General features: G+C 37.5%; 1 protein-coding gene across 1 annotated transcript in view; it reads right to left on the reverse strand.

Annotated features, from left to right (window-relative positions):
* Positions 1–12609, reverse strand: part of shot (dystonin-like protein short stop) — a 288361-nt gene that overhangs the window by 32677 nt on the left and 243075 nt on the right. Inside the window, exons 30-58 of the mRNA XM_077427723.1 lie at positions 8979–9125; positions 8669–8892; positions 8402–8600; positions 8102–8329; positions 7894–8031; positions 7598–7821; positions 7113–7514; positions 6923–7025; positions 6735–6842; positions 6517–6660; positions 6321–6441; positions 6119–6250; positions 5892–6049; positions 5685–5816; positions 5497–5609; positions 5276–5417; positions 4870–5196; positions 4282–4794; positions 4047–4207; positions 3846–3970; positions 3576–3778; positions 3324–3500; positions 2889–3251; positions 2577–2816; positions 1665–2489; positions 1219–1590; positions 659–1140; positions 487–586; positions 55–359 (exon numbers count right to left, since the gene is read on the reverse strand). Coding sequence (XP_077283849.1) covers positions 55–359; positions 487–586; positions 659–1140; positions 1219–1590; positions 1665–2489; positions 2577–2816; positions 2889–3251; positions 3324–3500; positions 3576–3778; positions 3846–3970; positions 4047–4207; positions 4282–4794; positions 4870–5196; positions 5276–5417; positions 5497–5609; positions 5685–5816; positions 5892–6049; positions 6119–6250; positions 6321–6441; positions 6517–6660; positions 6735–6842; positions 6923–7025; positions 7113–7514; positions 7598–7821; positions 7894–8031; positions 8102–8329; positions 8402–8600; positions 8669–8892; positions 8979–9125 — 6908 coding nt within the window. The remainder of the gene's footprint in view (positions 1–54; positions 360–486; positions 587–658; positions 1141–1218; positions 1591–1664; positions 2490–2576; positions 2817–2888; positions 3252–3323; positions 3501–3575; positions 3779–3845; positions 3971–4046; positions 4208–4281; positions 4795–4869; positions 5197–5275; positions 5418–5496; positions 5610–5684; positions 5817–5891; positions 6050–6118; positions 6251–6320; positions 6442–6516; positions 6661–6734; positions 6843–6922; positions 7026–7112; positions 7515–7597; positions 7822–7893; positions 8032–8101; positions 8330–8401; positions 8601–8668; positions 8893–8978; positions 9126–12609) is intronic.

Genomic DNA, 12609 nt, shown 5'->3' on the forward strand with positions numbered 1-12609 from the left:
TAATATAAAATCTAGCCAAAATAAAGATAAAAAATTTTTACAAGCAATGCATACTCGATCTTAGGTGGATGAGCAGATACTGGTTCAAGTCCACGAGCTTGTTCGGCAGCGCTAGCCAGTGCTCGGAGCATACCCTCCATCTTGTCGGCCAATAGTGCCGATTCTTGCAAAGCTTCTTCGAGGGCGAGTTGACGGTGTCGGAGCTCACTGCGCAATGCTTGATGACGAGCGGCGATGGCTTCGGCCACTTCTCTGACTCGAGTTCCATCTTCTTCACCGCACAATTGAGATAGAGCATCAGCTGTCTTCACAAGTTTGTCAACCAATGGTTTATGCTCGTTGAGGGATTGAATCAGCATCTATAACAAATTATATAGGATATTATAAAAACTCAATTGAATTAGATTTAATGTGATCAGAATTTTTTTTTTTTTTTTAAATATGAGTATAATATATTCTAGTATAATATATTCTAAGAATATATACCTCATTCTTGTCTTGTTGTTGTGCAATCTGTTCTGGTCTCAAAGCTGGCATGGCCAACATACCGACTTGACGTTCCATATCATCCAACCAGTTGGAAAGACTGCAATTATTCAAAATAATATTAACTAAGCAAAATTCATAACCTAAAAAGCCTAATAAGTAAAGTGCTTACTCTTCATGGGTATCTGCAAAGTGTTCAGCTAATGGAAGAGCTTGTTCGAGCACACCGAGACGATCCGAACTCAACTGACCGACCGTTTCCATAGTTTCACGCAACTCTTCCATCTTATCTCTCATGATGGAGGTATCTTCAGACGGTTGCGATTCACGAAGGACTTTCTTGGCGGTGCTGAGAACGTCACGCACTCGTGCACGTTGACCATTAACATCGTCATTGAACGCCCTGTGCTCCTTGAGTTGGGCACGGAGTGGTGGGGGATCACAACCTGGAGGTTGGGCACTACGCAATCTCTCATCGGCTTCTCTGAACCAATCTAAAAGTTCATCCATATCTCCGGCGACTTCACGAGATCTCAACTTGCTCAAGTGGAGACGTTCGGCCTTGCGTTGAATCTGTTCAACGATGGCGTCGAATCTGCGATTATCTCTGGTAACGAGACCTTCGATCGTTGCAGCGCCTTCTCCAGGTGAAATCTAAACCGGAAATACATATTATAATACTGTCTATGTAAATATTTAATTCAGAATTGATTGTAAAGAATTTGTAAGTACTTGACACAACTGAGGACCGACTAGATTGATTGCTTCAAGCAACGGTCGGTAGTGTTGCAAGTCTTCTTCTAAACGGATAACGTCTTGTTCGCGTGGTTCGGCGCATTGAAGAGCTGACTCGGCGATGGCCATCCAATCGATGAGCTTATTGTGACTATCGTGGAATTGTTGAACCAACGGTAAGGCATCGGAGGCAAGCTTAAGAACATCAGCACCTTTAGTTGTCAAATCACCATAACGGCGTTGAAGTGCATCTAATTTATCTTTCAATTGCAATGCTTCATCTCCTGATATATGTTTCATAAGTTCTAATCCAGACTCTACAGTAGAATCAACAGCTTCTTGTTTGGAGGCAATCTCTTCAGTTAATTCCTAAAAAAACAAAGAAATATAATGCATTTGTAGCAAAACACAAAGTCTGTATAAAATAATAAAATACTACTTACGGCAAGATCATCCATTTGTTGCAGCAAAGCTTCAACGTGTATAGGCAAAGGACGAGCACGACGTAAACGACGTTCAGCACCGTCCATCCAAGCTCCAAGTTCTTGATAAGTGAGAACTAAATGCCTCAAAGCAGACCTGGAACGCTCAAGAAGTTCTCCAGCGTTCAAACTACTATCGGCCAAAACTTGGTATCTATCAGTGGCGTTTTGAAGACGATCAGCCAAAGCCGCAGCCTCATCTTCTCCGACTAATCCCATAAGAGTGGAAGCGGTTTCGGTCAACTGTGAGAAGTCAGGCCTCTTAGATAGAATATCGTCATGAATAGCCTTGTGATCTCTGATTCTTTGTTGGATCTTCTCCTCATCGGTTGGTACAAGTTCCAAAGCTTTGACTTTCCTCTCGGTAGTTCCGAGCCATTCAAGCAGTGGTTGCAATTGTTCTTGGAATTGCTTGGCGACCCTCATGGCTTGCTCCAAATCTAACATACGTCGTTGAGCACCATCGGTCAAGGCTTCGAATCGTCCTACCAAGCCCTTCAATTGCTGTTCAATGGCACGTCTTTCAGCAGGTTCGCAACCGGAAGCAACTTCACCACCCATAGCGAACAGAGACGACATGGATCCTTGTCGGTCCAACAACATTTTGTTCAAGAACTTCTGCTCTTGCAGTTGGGCCTTGACGACCTTGTAATCAGCGCTAGGTGGACGTTGAGCGGCAACCATGGCTTCAGTATCGGCGAGCCATCTTTCAAGACCTGATAAAGCCTCACGTAAGCGACCACTTTGCAACAATGCTGCATCCAGTCTCCTTTCACGTTCGTTGGTCTACAAATTAAAAACATGAAATAGTACAACATTCATAAATATGCAATCAAATATAAATTTATGTATGTAGAAGCACAAATTATTTACCTTTTCTTTGATGTCATTCCAAGCTTCGTTCATTTTTTCGAGATCTTTCTCCAATGGTTGAGTTATTACACCAGTTCCGGCACTTTGTACCAAAACGCGTCCAGCCTTATTACACTGGTTGACAGTTTCGCTCAATGGTTCCAAAGTATCACGACGCAAGCTCGTCAATTCCTTCTGTTGTTGTCTGATCTGTTCTACTTCAGAGCCGACTGGTTTCAATCGACGTACTAAATCAGCAGCCTATAAAAAATAAAAAATTATATAACACCACTGAAATATATAATATAGATAAATACGAAAAGCAATACATACTTCAGTGATGTCTTCCATAACAATATCATATGATTTATAGAATGCTTCCAATTTAGACAGCGTATCTTCGAGATCTTGTTCTTTGAGACGAGCTCTCTCATCGAGCTTGCCGAGTTGTTTACGCAAAGAATCAACTTGCTCTCTGGTTTGCGTGGTGTCGGGTGCGAATCCGCTATCCAATAGTATATCACCAGCTCTTTGAGCATCCATCAGTAAATTGTTGGCATCTTCCAATTTTTTATAAAATCGTACCATATCGTCCAGTTGTTGACGGACCGTTTTGATATCGCGTCCAGGTGGTTTCATACTATCTAAATCTTTCTCCAAGTCATGCAAATCATGAGAAAGCCCTTTGACTTGATCCTGTAGATACAAAATACATTAGTAAGATGATAAAATAAATTGAAATTCATCAGAAATGAAAATCGAACTAACGTTGAATTGTGCAACGGCTGTAGTAGCGCTTTGCAATCTTCCTCGAGAGTCGTCCAATTTGGAGCTGAGATCTTTGAGTCTGTCTTTGAAACCTTCGGCTTCGTCACGCAAGTGTTGAGCGTCACTGCCGGCTTCACGAGCGGCATTTGCGAGCTCATCAGCCAGAGCTCGAATAGTCTGCATAGTTTATAAACAATTTTTAATATACATATGTATAAAACATAACCTAAAAAATTTCGAAGAACTACAAACCTTGATTGGTGCTGTTAGTAAAGCAGCCTCTTCACCGATTTGATTGACGGTATCCAATAGGCGTTGATCAGCCGGTGCACTATCGGTGGCAGCCAGCCTATCCTCGCATCTTCGGAGCGCGTGCTCAATATCACGAGATTGATCGGTGAAGTCGGACAAACGGTGTGAAGTATTTTCGAGCCATTCCAATTTTTCAATCAGTTCTAAAATTAAAATTGTATTAATCAATGTGAAAAATGATTTGAATCAAATTTTTGACGCAATAGATACCGTTATTCAATTTATCCCATCTGGTCTTAAGCTCGGCAAGTTGATCTTTGACAATGTCTTGATCAACATCACAAGCGGCTACGAATGTTTCACCTAAAGTGCGGTTATTTTCATATTCTCCAGATCTGAAACAAGCAATATGTGTTAAATTTAAACTCCTCAACCAAAATGTTAGCATATTGATAAAAAAAAATCACATACTTCTTCCAAACATCGTTTCGAATCTGTTGTAATTCACGCAACTGCTTTTCGAGCTGCTTCTTCTTGAAAGCCATCGGTTCAAACTTGGCCAACTTGTCTTCCATTTGGTTCAACCATGGCATAAATTGTTCTTGAGCCTTGGTATACTTGCGGCAATGCTCCTATAAAAACGATCGTACACATTATAAATTTGAACAAAACCACAAAATAAACATTCTATCTCTATTATACCAACCAAAGCAGTTTCCAATCTGGTCTGGCGATCCATGACTTCTCGCCTCAACTTCTCCCACTGTTGCTGAATCCTGTCGAGTTCTTTGCGGAGATTAGGATGGGCCGGTTTGTTTTCCATTTCGCGACCCTTATTGAGCAGCATGATGACTTCATGCTCTTTAGCCATAGCTTCACGGTAAGCAGGTGCATGACGTTCGAGCTGTTGACGCAACTTGTCACGATCAGCGCTGACCAACAAGCGGCCAGCCAAATCGGACAATGCTCCTTGTACCCAACCCAATGTACGGGATACGCTTTCCTCCAATTGACGACCGTCCCTCAAAGCTCCTTCCTGTTCTGCCTTCTTATGATCAAGTTTCTTTTGCAAGTTATTGTATTGACGAACAACTTGAGCCAATTTGTTCTGAATGTCTTGACGTGCAGCTGGATCAGTCAAAACGTCACAAAGGGCAGCACCACGGGCTTCAAGTTCTGCCAACAACGGTCTCTGACCTTCCAATTGCCTTTCAAGATTCTGCAACAAACAAATTAAATCAGTAAAAGGATATGTTAAATCATGTATACAAATTTAACTAGGTTGAATTCAAACCTCAATCTTGCGAAGTTGTTCTTCAGCATCCTTTTCAAGTGGTAAATCATCCAAATTGTCTGAAATGCCTTGTAGAGCATCGCGAAGTCTCGCAAGTCCAGCATCGAACTCACGAGACGTGTCAGCAGCCGCACCGAGTGATTCAGCACGGTCGTCGAGCCTCTTGAGAAGGTCGTCCCATCTATTCTGAACGTTGGTGAGTTTATTGGCGACCTTTGTATGATCGGCAGTTTTAGGTTCGAGTCTGCCGAGGACGGCAGTGCCAACTTCTTCCAAATGAGACAGTTGTGGTTGTTGAGTCCGAAGTTCCTCTCTTAAAACTTGCACCTGTGACATTCAATAAGTATAAAATCAATACCGACTATAAATAAGAAGTATTCAGAGTAAATATAAGATTAATTATTACCTGTTGGACTTGAGTTTGGACCATTCTCGAATCGGACGAGATCGGTCCTAGTGCAGCCATCATGCGATCCTTAGATCCGAGCCATGAAATCAATGTATCGTGCGTGTCGAGGAAGTCTTTGATGTCTTCCATCATACGGATCCTGATACGAATGGAGAATGTTTCAATAAATGATTTACATACATATTGGAAGCACTATTTTAATGTAATTAATTACGTACTTGTCTTTGCACGAGTCGTTCAATTTCTTCCACCTGTTAGAAACTTCTTCCATTTCATCGGAAATATTATCAGCTCCGATGGCTCCAGCCTTACGGCGAAGAAGTTCTTTGACCTAAAATGAAGCACAGAAGTATTGTAGAAAAATAAAATATAAAAGATTTATGATTGAGATTGTTTTAAAACTCACTTGACTCTTCGTTGAATCGAGCAGACTTTGTTTTTCATACATTTCTTCCAAAACAGCACGAACTTGCTTGTTTGTTTTGTCAGCTTCTTCTTTTGTATTGGGAACAGTATCTTTAGGCAATTGTCTTTGAACCTAATACATATAAATAAGATGATTAATAATATTAAAAACAGAAAACAAAAGTATAAATGTAAAAAAAGAAAATACCTTATCCAAGAAGAGCGATAGATTCTTCAAGCTATCAAGATGTTTTCTAACTTCTTCTCGTACAGAATCTAATTCATTCTGTCTGTCGGACAATTTCACACCCAAAAGCGAGTAACGGTTGTTAACTTCAGACAGTTGTTGCTGTACTGGTGACATTTCTGCAAACAAATATGTTAAAAATTCGATTCACACATACAAATACAACAGTGAAAAACATTCAACGCTACCTTCCATATGGAAACCATCCTGACTGGAACGTCTAGATGAGAAACCACTGGATCCCGAAGCACTCAGCGGGCTCACAAGACCAAAACTGGTCGTCTTGGATGGAGATGGCGATCGACCATCAGCTCCATGCACTATAACCAAAAAACAATAATTAAAAATAACATTCACAAATAAAACACACAACTCAATGACAATACGTACTTGCTGCTTGTGATGGTCTTTTGGTTGGGCTGTAAGCCGTCTGACTAGAGCGCTTCCTGTGAGGACTTTCTGGTCTGTCACCGCGCAAGAGAGCATCATACATACTTCCAACTTCATTAATCTATAAACAATTCAAACAAATTTGAACGAAGCTCAATAGTTGTAGCACAAGCGGAGATGTAAACTTTCATCATACCTTGTCAATTTGATGTCCAAATTCTCTATATTCCTTATGCAAAGGCCTCAATTCTTCATGTTGAGTTTTAATGACATCCATATCGACAGCAACTGGATGTAGTCTGTTGACTCTTTCTTCAATTACAGATAACCAATCCATAACCTATAAATTGATATAAAATATAAATCAACACATTTAATACAAACTGTATGGTAAAATTGAGCGCCTGAAAATACCTGAGCTCTAAGTTTTTCATATTGATTCAATTGATCGGCACGTTGTTTGGACAGTTTCTGCTTCTCGTCCATTGCCGTGTTCAAGTCCTTCCATTGTACTTCAAGTCCCTAAAATATTACAATTTAAATATAACAAATCAATGTTGGAATTTAGCTACATATGCGTAATTAAGGATGAAAATTTGTACCTTCATCTTATCTCTAACACTCTGGGTGTCGGTAACATCCTTCTTGGCAATTAGTTGCTTTCCATTACGCAGACACTCTTCGAGAAGATCTCTCCTTGAATCCCTAGAATGAAACAAAACAATAAAATTACAGACCGTCCGTCAATCATATTAGAACGTAGATTAAAAAATTAAACAAGCTATAATTAACCTTTCGTCAATTAGTTGAGCGAGCTTATTCTTGCACTCTTCGGGTGGGAGTCGGGTTAGTTCAGGCGACGATGCCTTCTCTGTCAAACGAGCCGCCCATTGTTCCAATTGGGTGGCTTGCGATAAGAATTGCGTCAAATCGGTTACGACCTCGTCGAGGAAGTCGCCACGTTTGGCCGACTTCTCCAGCAGTTTCTCGTATCTGGTGTAGATGTCTTGCATGCGCTGTTCGATCTTGGCAGCGAGACGCGCGTTCGAAGCAGTCTCTTGGAGATTGCGAGCGTTGGTCACAAGCTGCTCCAAAGACGGTTTGTGCGCGATCAGATCAGAGTTGGATATCTTGTGCTCTCTGATCTGTTCGTCCAAGCGTTCCTTGATAAGCGACGCCGGTTTGAATTGCGTCCTATGAACAATCAAGACGATTAATTGTTTATGAAATCACAAAATGCTACTATGCATACATGAAAAGCTTCAATAATAGTTTACTTGAATAGATTTTCGGCTTGTGTGAGCCAAGCTGCTTGTCCTTCTAAAGCGTCTTGTAGTCCTTGAGAGTGCAACAAGGCAGCTTCCAGCTGTCCGCAGCGTTCTCCCATCAAATCACTCATTTGAGCATAACGATTCTCAAGTTCCACAACGGGGACTTCCAATGCGCGAATATCAGCAGGTGTCAGATGGCCTTCCAAAGTATGCAACAATTGATCACAAGCCTGTAAAAAAAGCACATTATAGCATTGATAACAATCACCGTTACTAATTTCAAGTCAAAACACCACACTTACATCTTTAGCGTTATCAATCAATCTACTTTGGGCCATCATCTCGTTGTGCAAAGTCTTGGCACGACTCAATTGAGCTTCGACGGCTTTAGGATCACCAGCCACCACTTCAGATACGATCGCACGATATTGTGGTTCCATCTAATTAAAAACAAACACCATTAATAACAAGCTATAAAACTGAAAACGGTATTTAAAGATGGATTAATACCTCTTTGAGCCACTTATTAGCCTTATCGAGAGCGTCGCCATATATGCGTTTAGTATCGGCAACATTGCGAAGTCTCTCTTGAAGTTTCTGAGCGCGAGATAATAGATCGGCATGTTGACGGGCAGCTAACGAAGCACGTCCCTTGACTTCAGAATCTGAAGGTGCCGACAGATGGGGCAAACGTGCCGGCAATGATGTACGATATTCGTTCAACGATGTTAAGTATTCCTGTAAACGAATTAGTTCAATTAAAACAACCGTATATGAATTGTCTATAATGTTTAAAGTGTTGAAATTTACTTCAGATTCTTTGAGGAATTTATGTCCGGCCATTGTTATGAAACGTAGATCGGCCTGATGAGCCATAACATCTCCGAGGAAGTCTCTAGCGGCTGCGGCACCATCTCCGAGGCGTGACAATTCTGATAGAGCACGTTCTTGTTCTTCCAATCGTCGGTATGATACGTCCAGCCAAGAGTTGAACGTTGATAGTTCATTGCTGGAAAGTGGTGGGTATGATAAGCGACGGTTCGCACAAAAATGTTATCTTTTAGAATTTAAGTGTACCTGAATTTGTTGAGTTCGTCTTTGGCAGCTTGTAGACGACGCAGCATAGACGATGCTTTGGAAGCAGCACGATCAGCTCGATCGCGCAACTGTTTGGCTCCCCGCTCGAGAGCGTCTGTTTCACGTGCCGCTAGTGCAGTGCCGCCTGTAACTACTAATTGTCGGGCTTGTTCTCCGACTCCGGCGACAGATCGCTGTTGACTTTCGATCTCTTCTTTGATTTGCTGTAATTTTTAATTGAGGGTTTAACGTTTGAACTAAATTTTCGGTATATATGTACATATGTATGTGCTTTAGGATGTTGGTTTACTTTGAGATTGTTGATTTGGTTTCTCAGCTCGTCCACATCCTCCTTGGCCGGTTCTTGGTTGGCCAGTTTGTCTTCGATATCGCTGACCCAATCGAGGAGTTTGTTGAGTTGGTCTTCGCACAGACGGTATTTCTCTTCGATGGCTTGCTGTTTGGGTGAAATTTGGATTGGGATTTGAGGAGAGGCAAACAAAAAGATGATACAATTAGTGGTTGTATTTTATAATCGATCATTATGATAAAGCTTTTATACATTTAAGCTAACCACATGAATAAAGAAAAATAGTAAAAAAAAAAATGATAATTAATCCTCAAAAAAATAAACCAGTGTGAAATAATATATACAACACATTATTTTTTTGAAATACCACTTTTAATCCCTTAACTTGAATCTAATATTAATATATGAAATGAAATACAAAGAACAATTGACTTACGTAAAAGAAAAAACTTAAAAAATTGACAACTGAAGAATTATTTAGAAACAGGGTGACCATAATATATTTTTTTTTACTTAACACTATGACAGCCGCTGACTCATATTTGTATCATGTTGGGTGCACAACGCTTACTGCCAGCTAATACATATATGATTCACGACTGCGCGAACTGTTTCAGTCCACTGATATATGTTTGTCTTCATAAACGAAAACGTGATACAAAATTGTATCATCGGCCACAAACGATTGACGCAAACGTGATACAGAAATATATCAGCGGACTGAAACAGTTCGCGCAGTCGTGAATCATATATGTATTAGCGGCCAGTAAGCGTTGTGCACCGAACATGATACAAATATGAGTCACCGGCCGTCATAGTGTTAAAATGAGTCAATTCAAAACCAAAAATAGTATTTAAAATTAAATTATGATCCCTCTGTTTCAAAATACACGAATCTAAAGATGGACACCTACAGTTACATTAAACCTCAACAAAACTTCAACTATCACAGACTATCTCATATTCGAAAGAATATTCATACATGCATTAACTTTTCAAAATCATAAATATTGTTATAAAATCAATCGTAGAAAAGTTCATGCTAAAAAAAAAACAAAAAAAAAACAAACAACATAAAATAACACCATCTCGTACTGCACATCAAAATGCTGAAATATAAAAGCTGTAACGGAGAAAATAAATCCTAAACGCCAGACCGACGACATGAGATAGGCACGCAAAAATAAAAACAGCACAGAAGCGTAGTCATGAAAATGAAAGAAAGCAAAAACATACAAAAATAAATGTATAATTTGATGCACAAACACAAAAAAGCTTTAAACTGCCACCAATATACAGAGTAATAAAAAGCACAGTGACAACAAACAGCACAAAAAGCTGAAACAAACAAACGACTAATGATATTTGAGATGAAAATAAAATGAGACGGCACACTTACAATGTCCGCTAAACGTGTCAGTGAGTTAGATTAGTTTTTTTACGAACACGCTTAGCAAATTTTGTAAATTTGCCGCAACGTCAGGAGAATTGCAATAGTTTATTACAATTATATAATAAACTATTCGGAGTTTTTGAATTGGTTTAAAAAAACAAAAGAAAAATTAGCTTTGATGATTTAAAAAATATGTATATATATATAAAAAATAAGGATCAAAATCAAAATTAAAATTAAAAACAAAACGTGTGTTAAGTAAGTGTTACGTTAATATTAATTTGGTGTTAAATAATAAAATATAACAATTTATTACATAAAATTAAATAAAAAAACATTGAATAAAACCTGCAACAGTCAAAATTAAACAAAACTGTTATAATTAAAAAATAAATTTACTCAACTCGGGACAAATTTTACTAAAGCAAAAAATATATATATATATATATATATATATATATGTATATATAAAACTAATATTCAGATTGAAATTAAATTATTCTCAAGAAAAAAATCATTAATCAATTGAATTAAGAATAAAATAATTACAATACGAAGTAAATATATAGGTATATCACACAAACGTCACAAAACACACGATTTAATTGTTTATTGTTTTTTATAAAATGAAAATTAATATGTAATGTACATATATTAAAAAAAAAACAAAGTGGGGATAAAATAAATGATACTACCTTCGACAATTATAATTGTCTATATTATTTTAAACGAACCAAATGTATCAGTCAGTCACAATACACCAATTTTTCATATGCTGTTAATCACGCTTTGGTCGTCTTAAGTATAATGAGCGCTCGACAAGCAACCACATTTATAATAAACCATTCCATGCAATTATTCCATTTTTTTTTGTGATAGTGTAAAGCTCCAGGGGGGGGGGGCAAGGAGTGAGAACATTCGAGGAAAATGCGGTACTTTTTGTGTATGATATTTTTAAAAAATATGTATATATATATAAAAAATAAGGATCAAAATCAAAATTAAAATTAAAAACAAAACGTGTGTTAAGTAAGTGTTACGTTAATATTAATTTGGTGTTAAATAATAAAATATAACAATTTATTACATAAAATTAAATAAAAAAACATTGAATAAAACCTGCAACAGTCAAAATTAAACAAAACTGTTATAATTAAAAAATAAATTTACTCAACTCGGGACAAATTTTACTAAAGCAAAAAATATATATATATATATATATATATATGTATATATAAAACTAATATTCAGATTGAAATTAAATTATTCTCAAGAAAAAAATCATTAATCAATTGAATTAAGAATAAAATAATTACAATACGAAGTAAATATATAGGTATATCACACAAACGTCACAAAACACACGATTTAATTGTTTATTGTTTTTTATAAAATGAAAATTAATATGTAATGTACATATATTAAAAAAAAAACAAAGTGGGGATAAAATAAATGATACTACCTTCGACAATTATAATTGTCTATATTATTTTAAACGAACCAAATGTATCAGTCAGTCACAATACACCAATTTTTCATATGCTGTTAATCACGCTTTGGTCGTCTTAAGTATAATGAGCGCTCGACAAGCAACCACATTTATAATAAACCATTCCATGCAATTATTCCATTTTTTTTTGTGATAGTGTAAAGCTCCAGGGGGGGGGGGGCAAGGAGTGAGAACATTCGAGGAAAATGCGGTACTTTTTGTGTATGATATTTTTCAGTACAGTAAATTTTTTGTAGTATTTACTCAATGTGGTGAACATAGGCATTCAATTTTAGAAATGTGAGTCGATTATTTTTGATTTATTATAACATTCAATGCAACAATTGTCAATTGGAAGCCTTCATTTTGCTTGCAAATCATTTAAAAAATTTTTATACTCGTAAATCAGTTTAGTAATTTGGTAGTTATTGATTTAATCAATTAATCGAAAACTGTAGATTTGTATGACGGATAAAAAAACAATAGTTTAATAGGTCTAAAAATTTATTGAAGACAACAAATAATCACACATTTAATCCACTTAACACTATGGTGGCCGCTGACTCATATTTGTATCATGTTGGGTGCACAACGCTTACTGACCGCTGATACATATATGATTCACGACTGTTATTTTTCAGTCTGCTGATATATATATTTGTATCACGTTTTCGTTTATGACGAAATCGTGATACAAAATTGTATCATCGGCCACAAACGATTAAAGCAAACGTGATACAAAAATATAT

Source organism: Arctopsyche grandis, chromosome 3, assembly GCF_051622035.1.
Source record: "Arctopsyche grandis isolate Sample6627 chromosome 3, ASM5162203v2, whole genome shotgun sequence".
In the NCBI taxonomy this organism is placed as follows: Eukaryota; Metazoa; Arthropoda; class Insecta; order Trichoptera; family Hydropsychidae; genus Arctopsyche; species Arctopsyche grandis.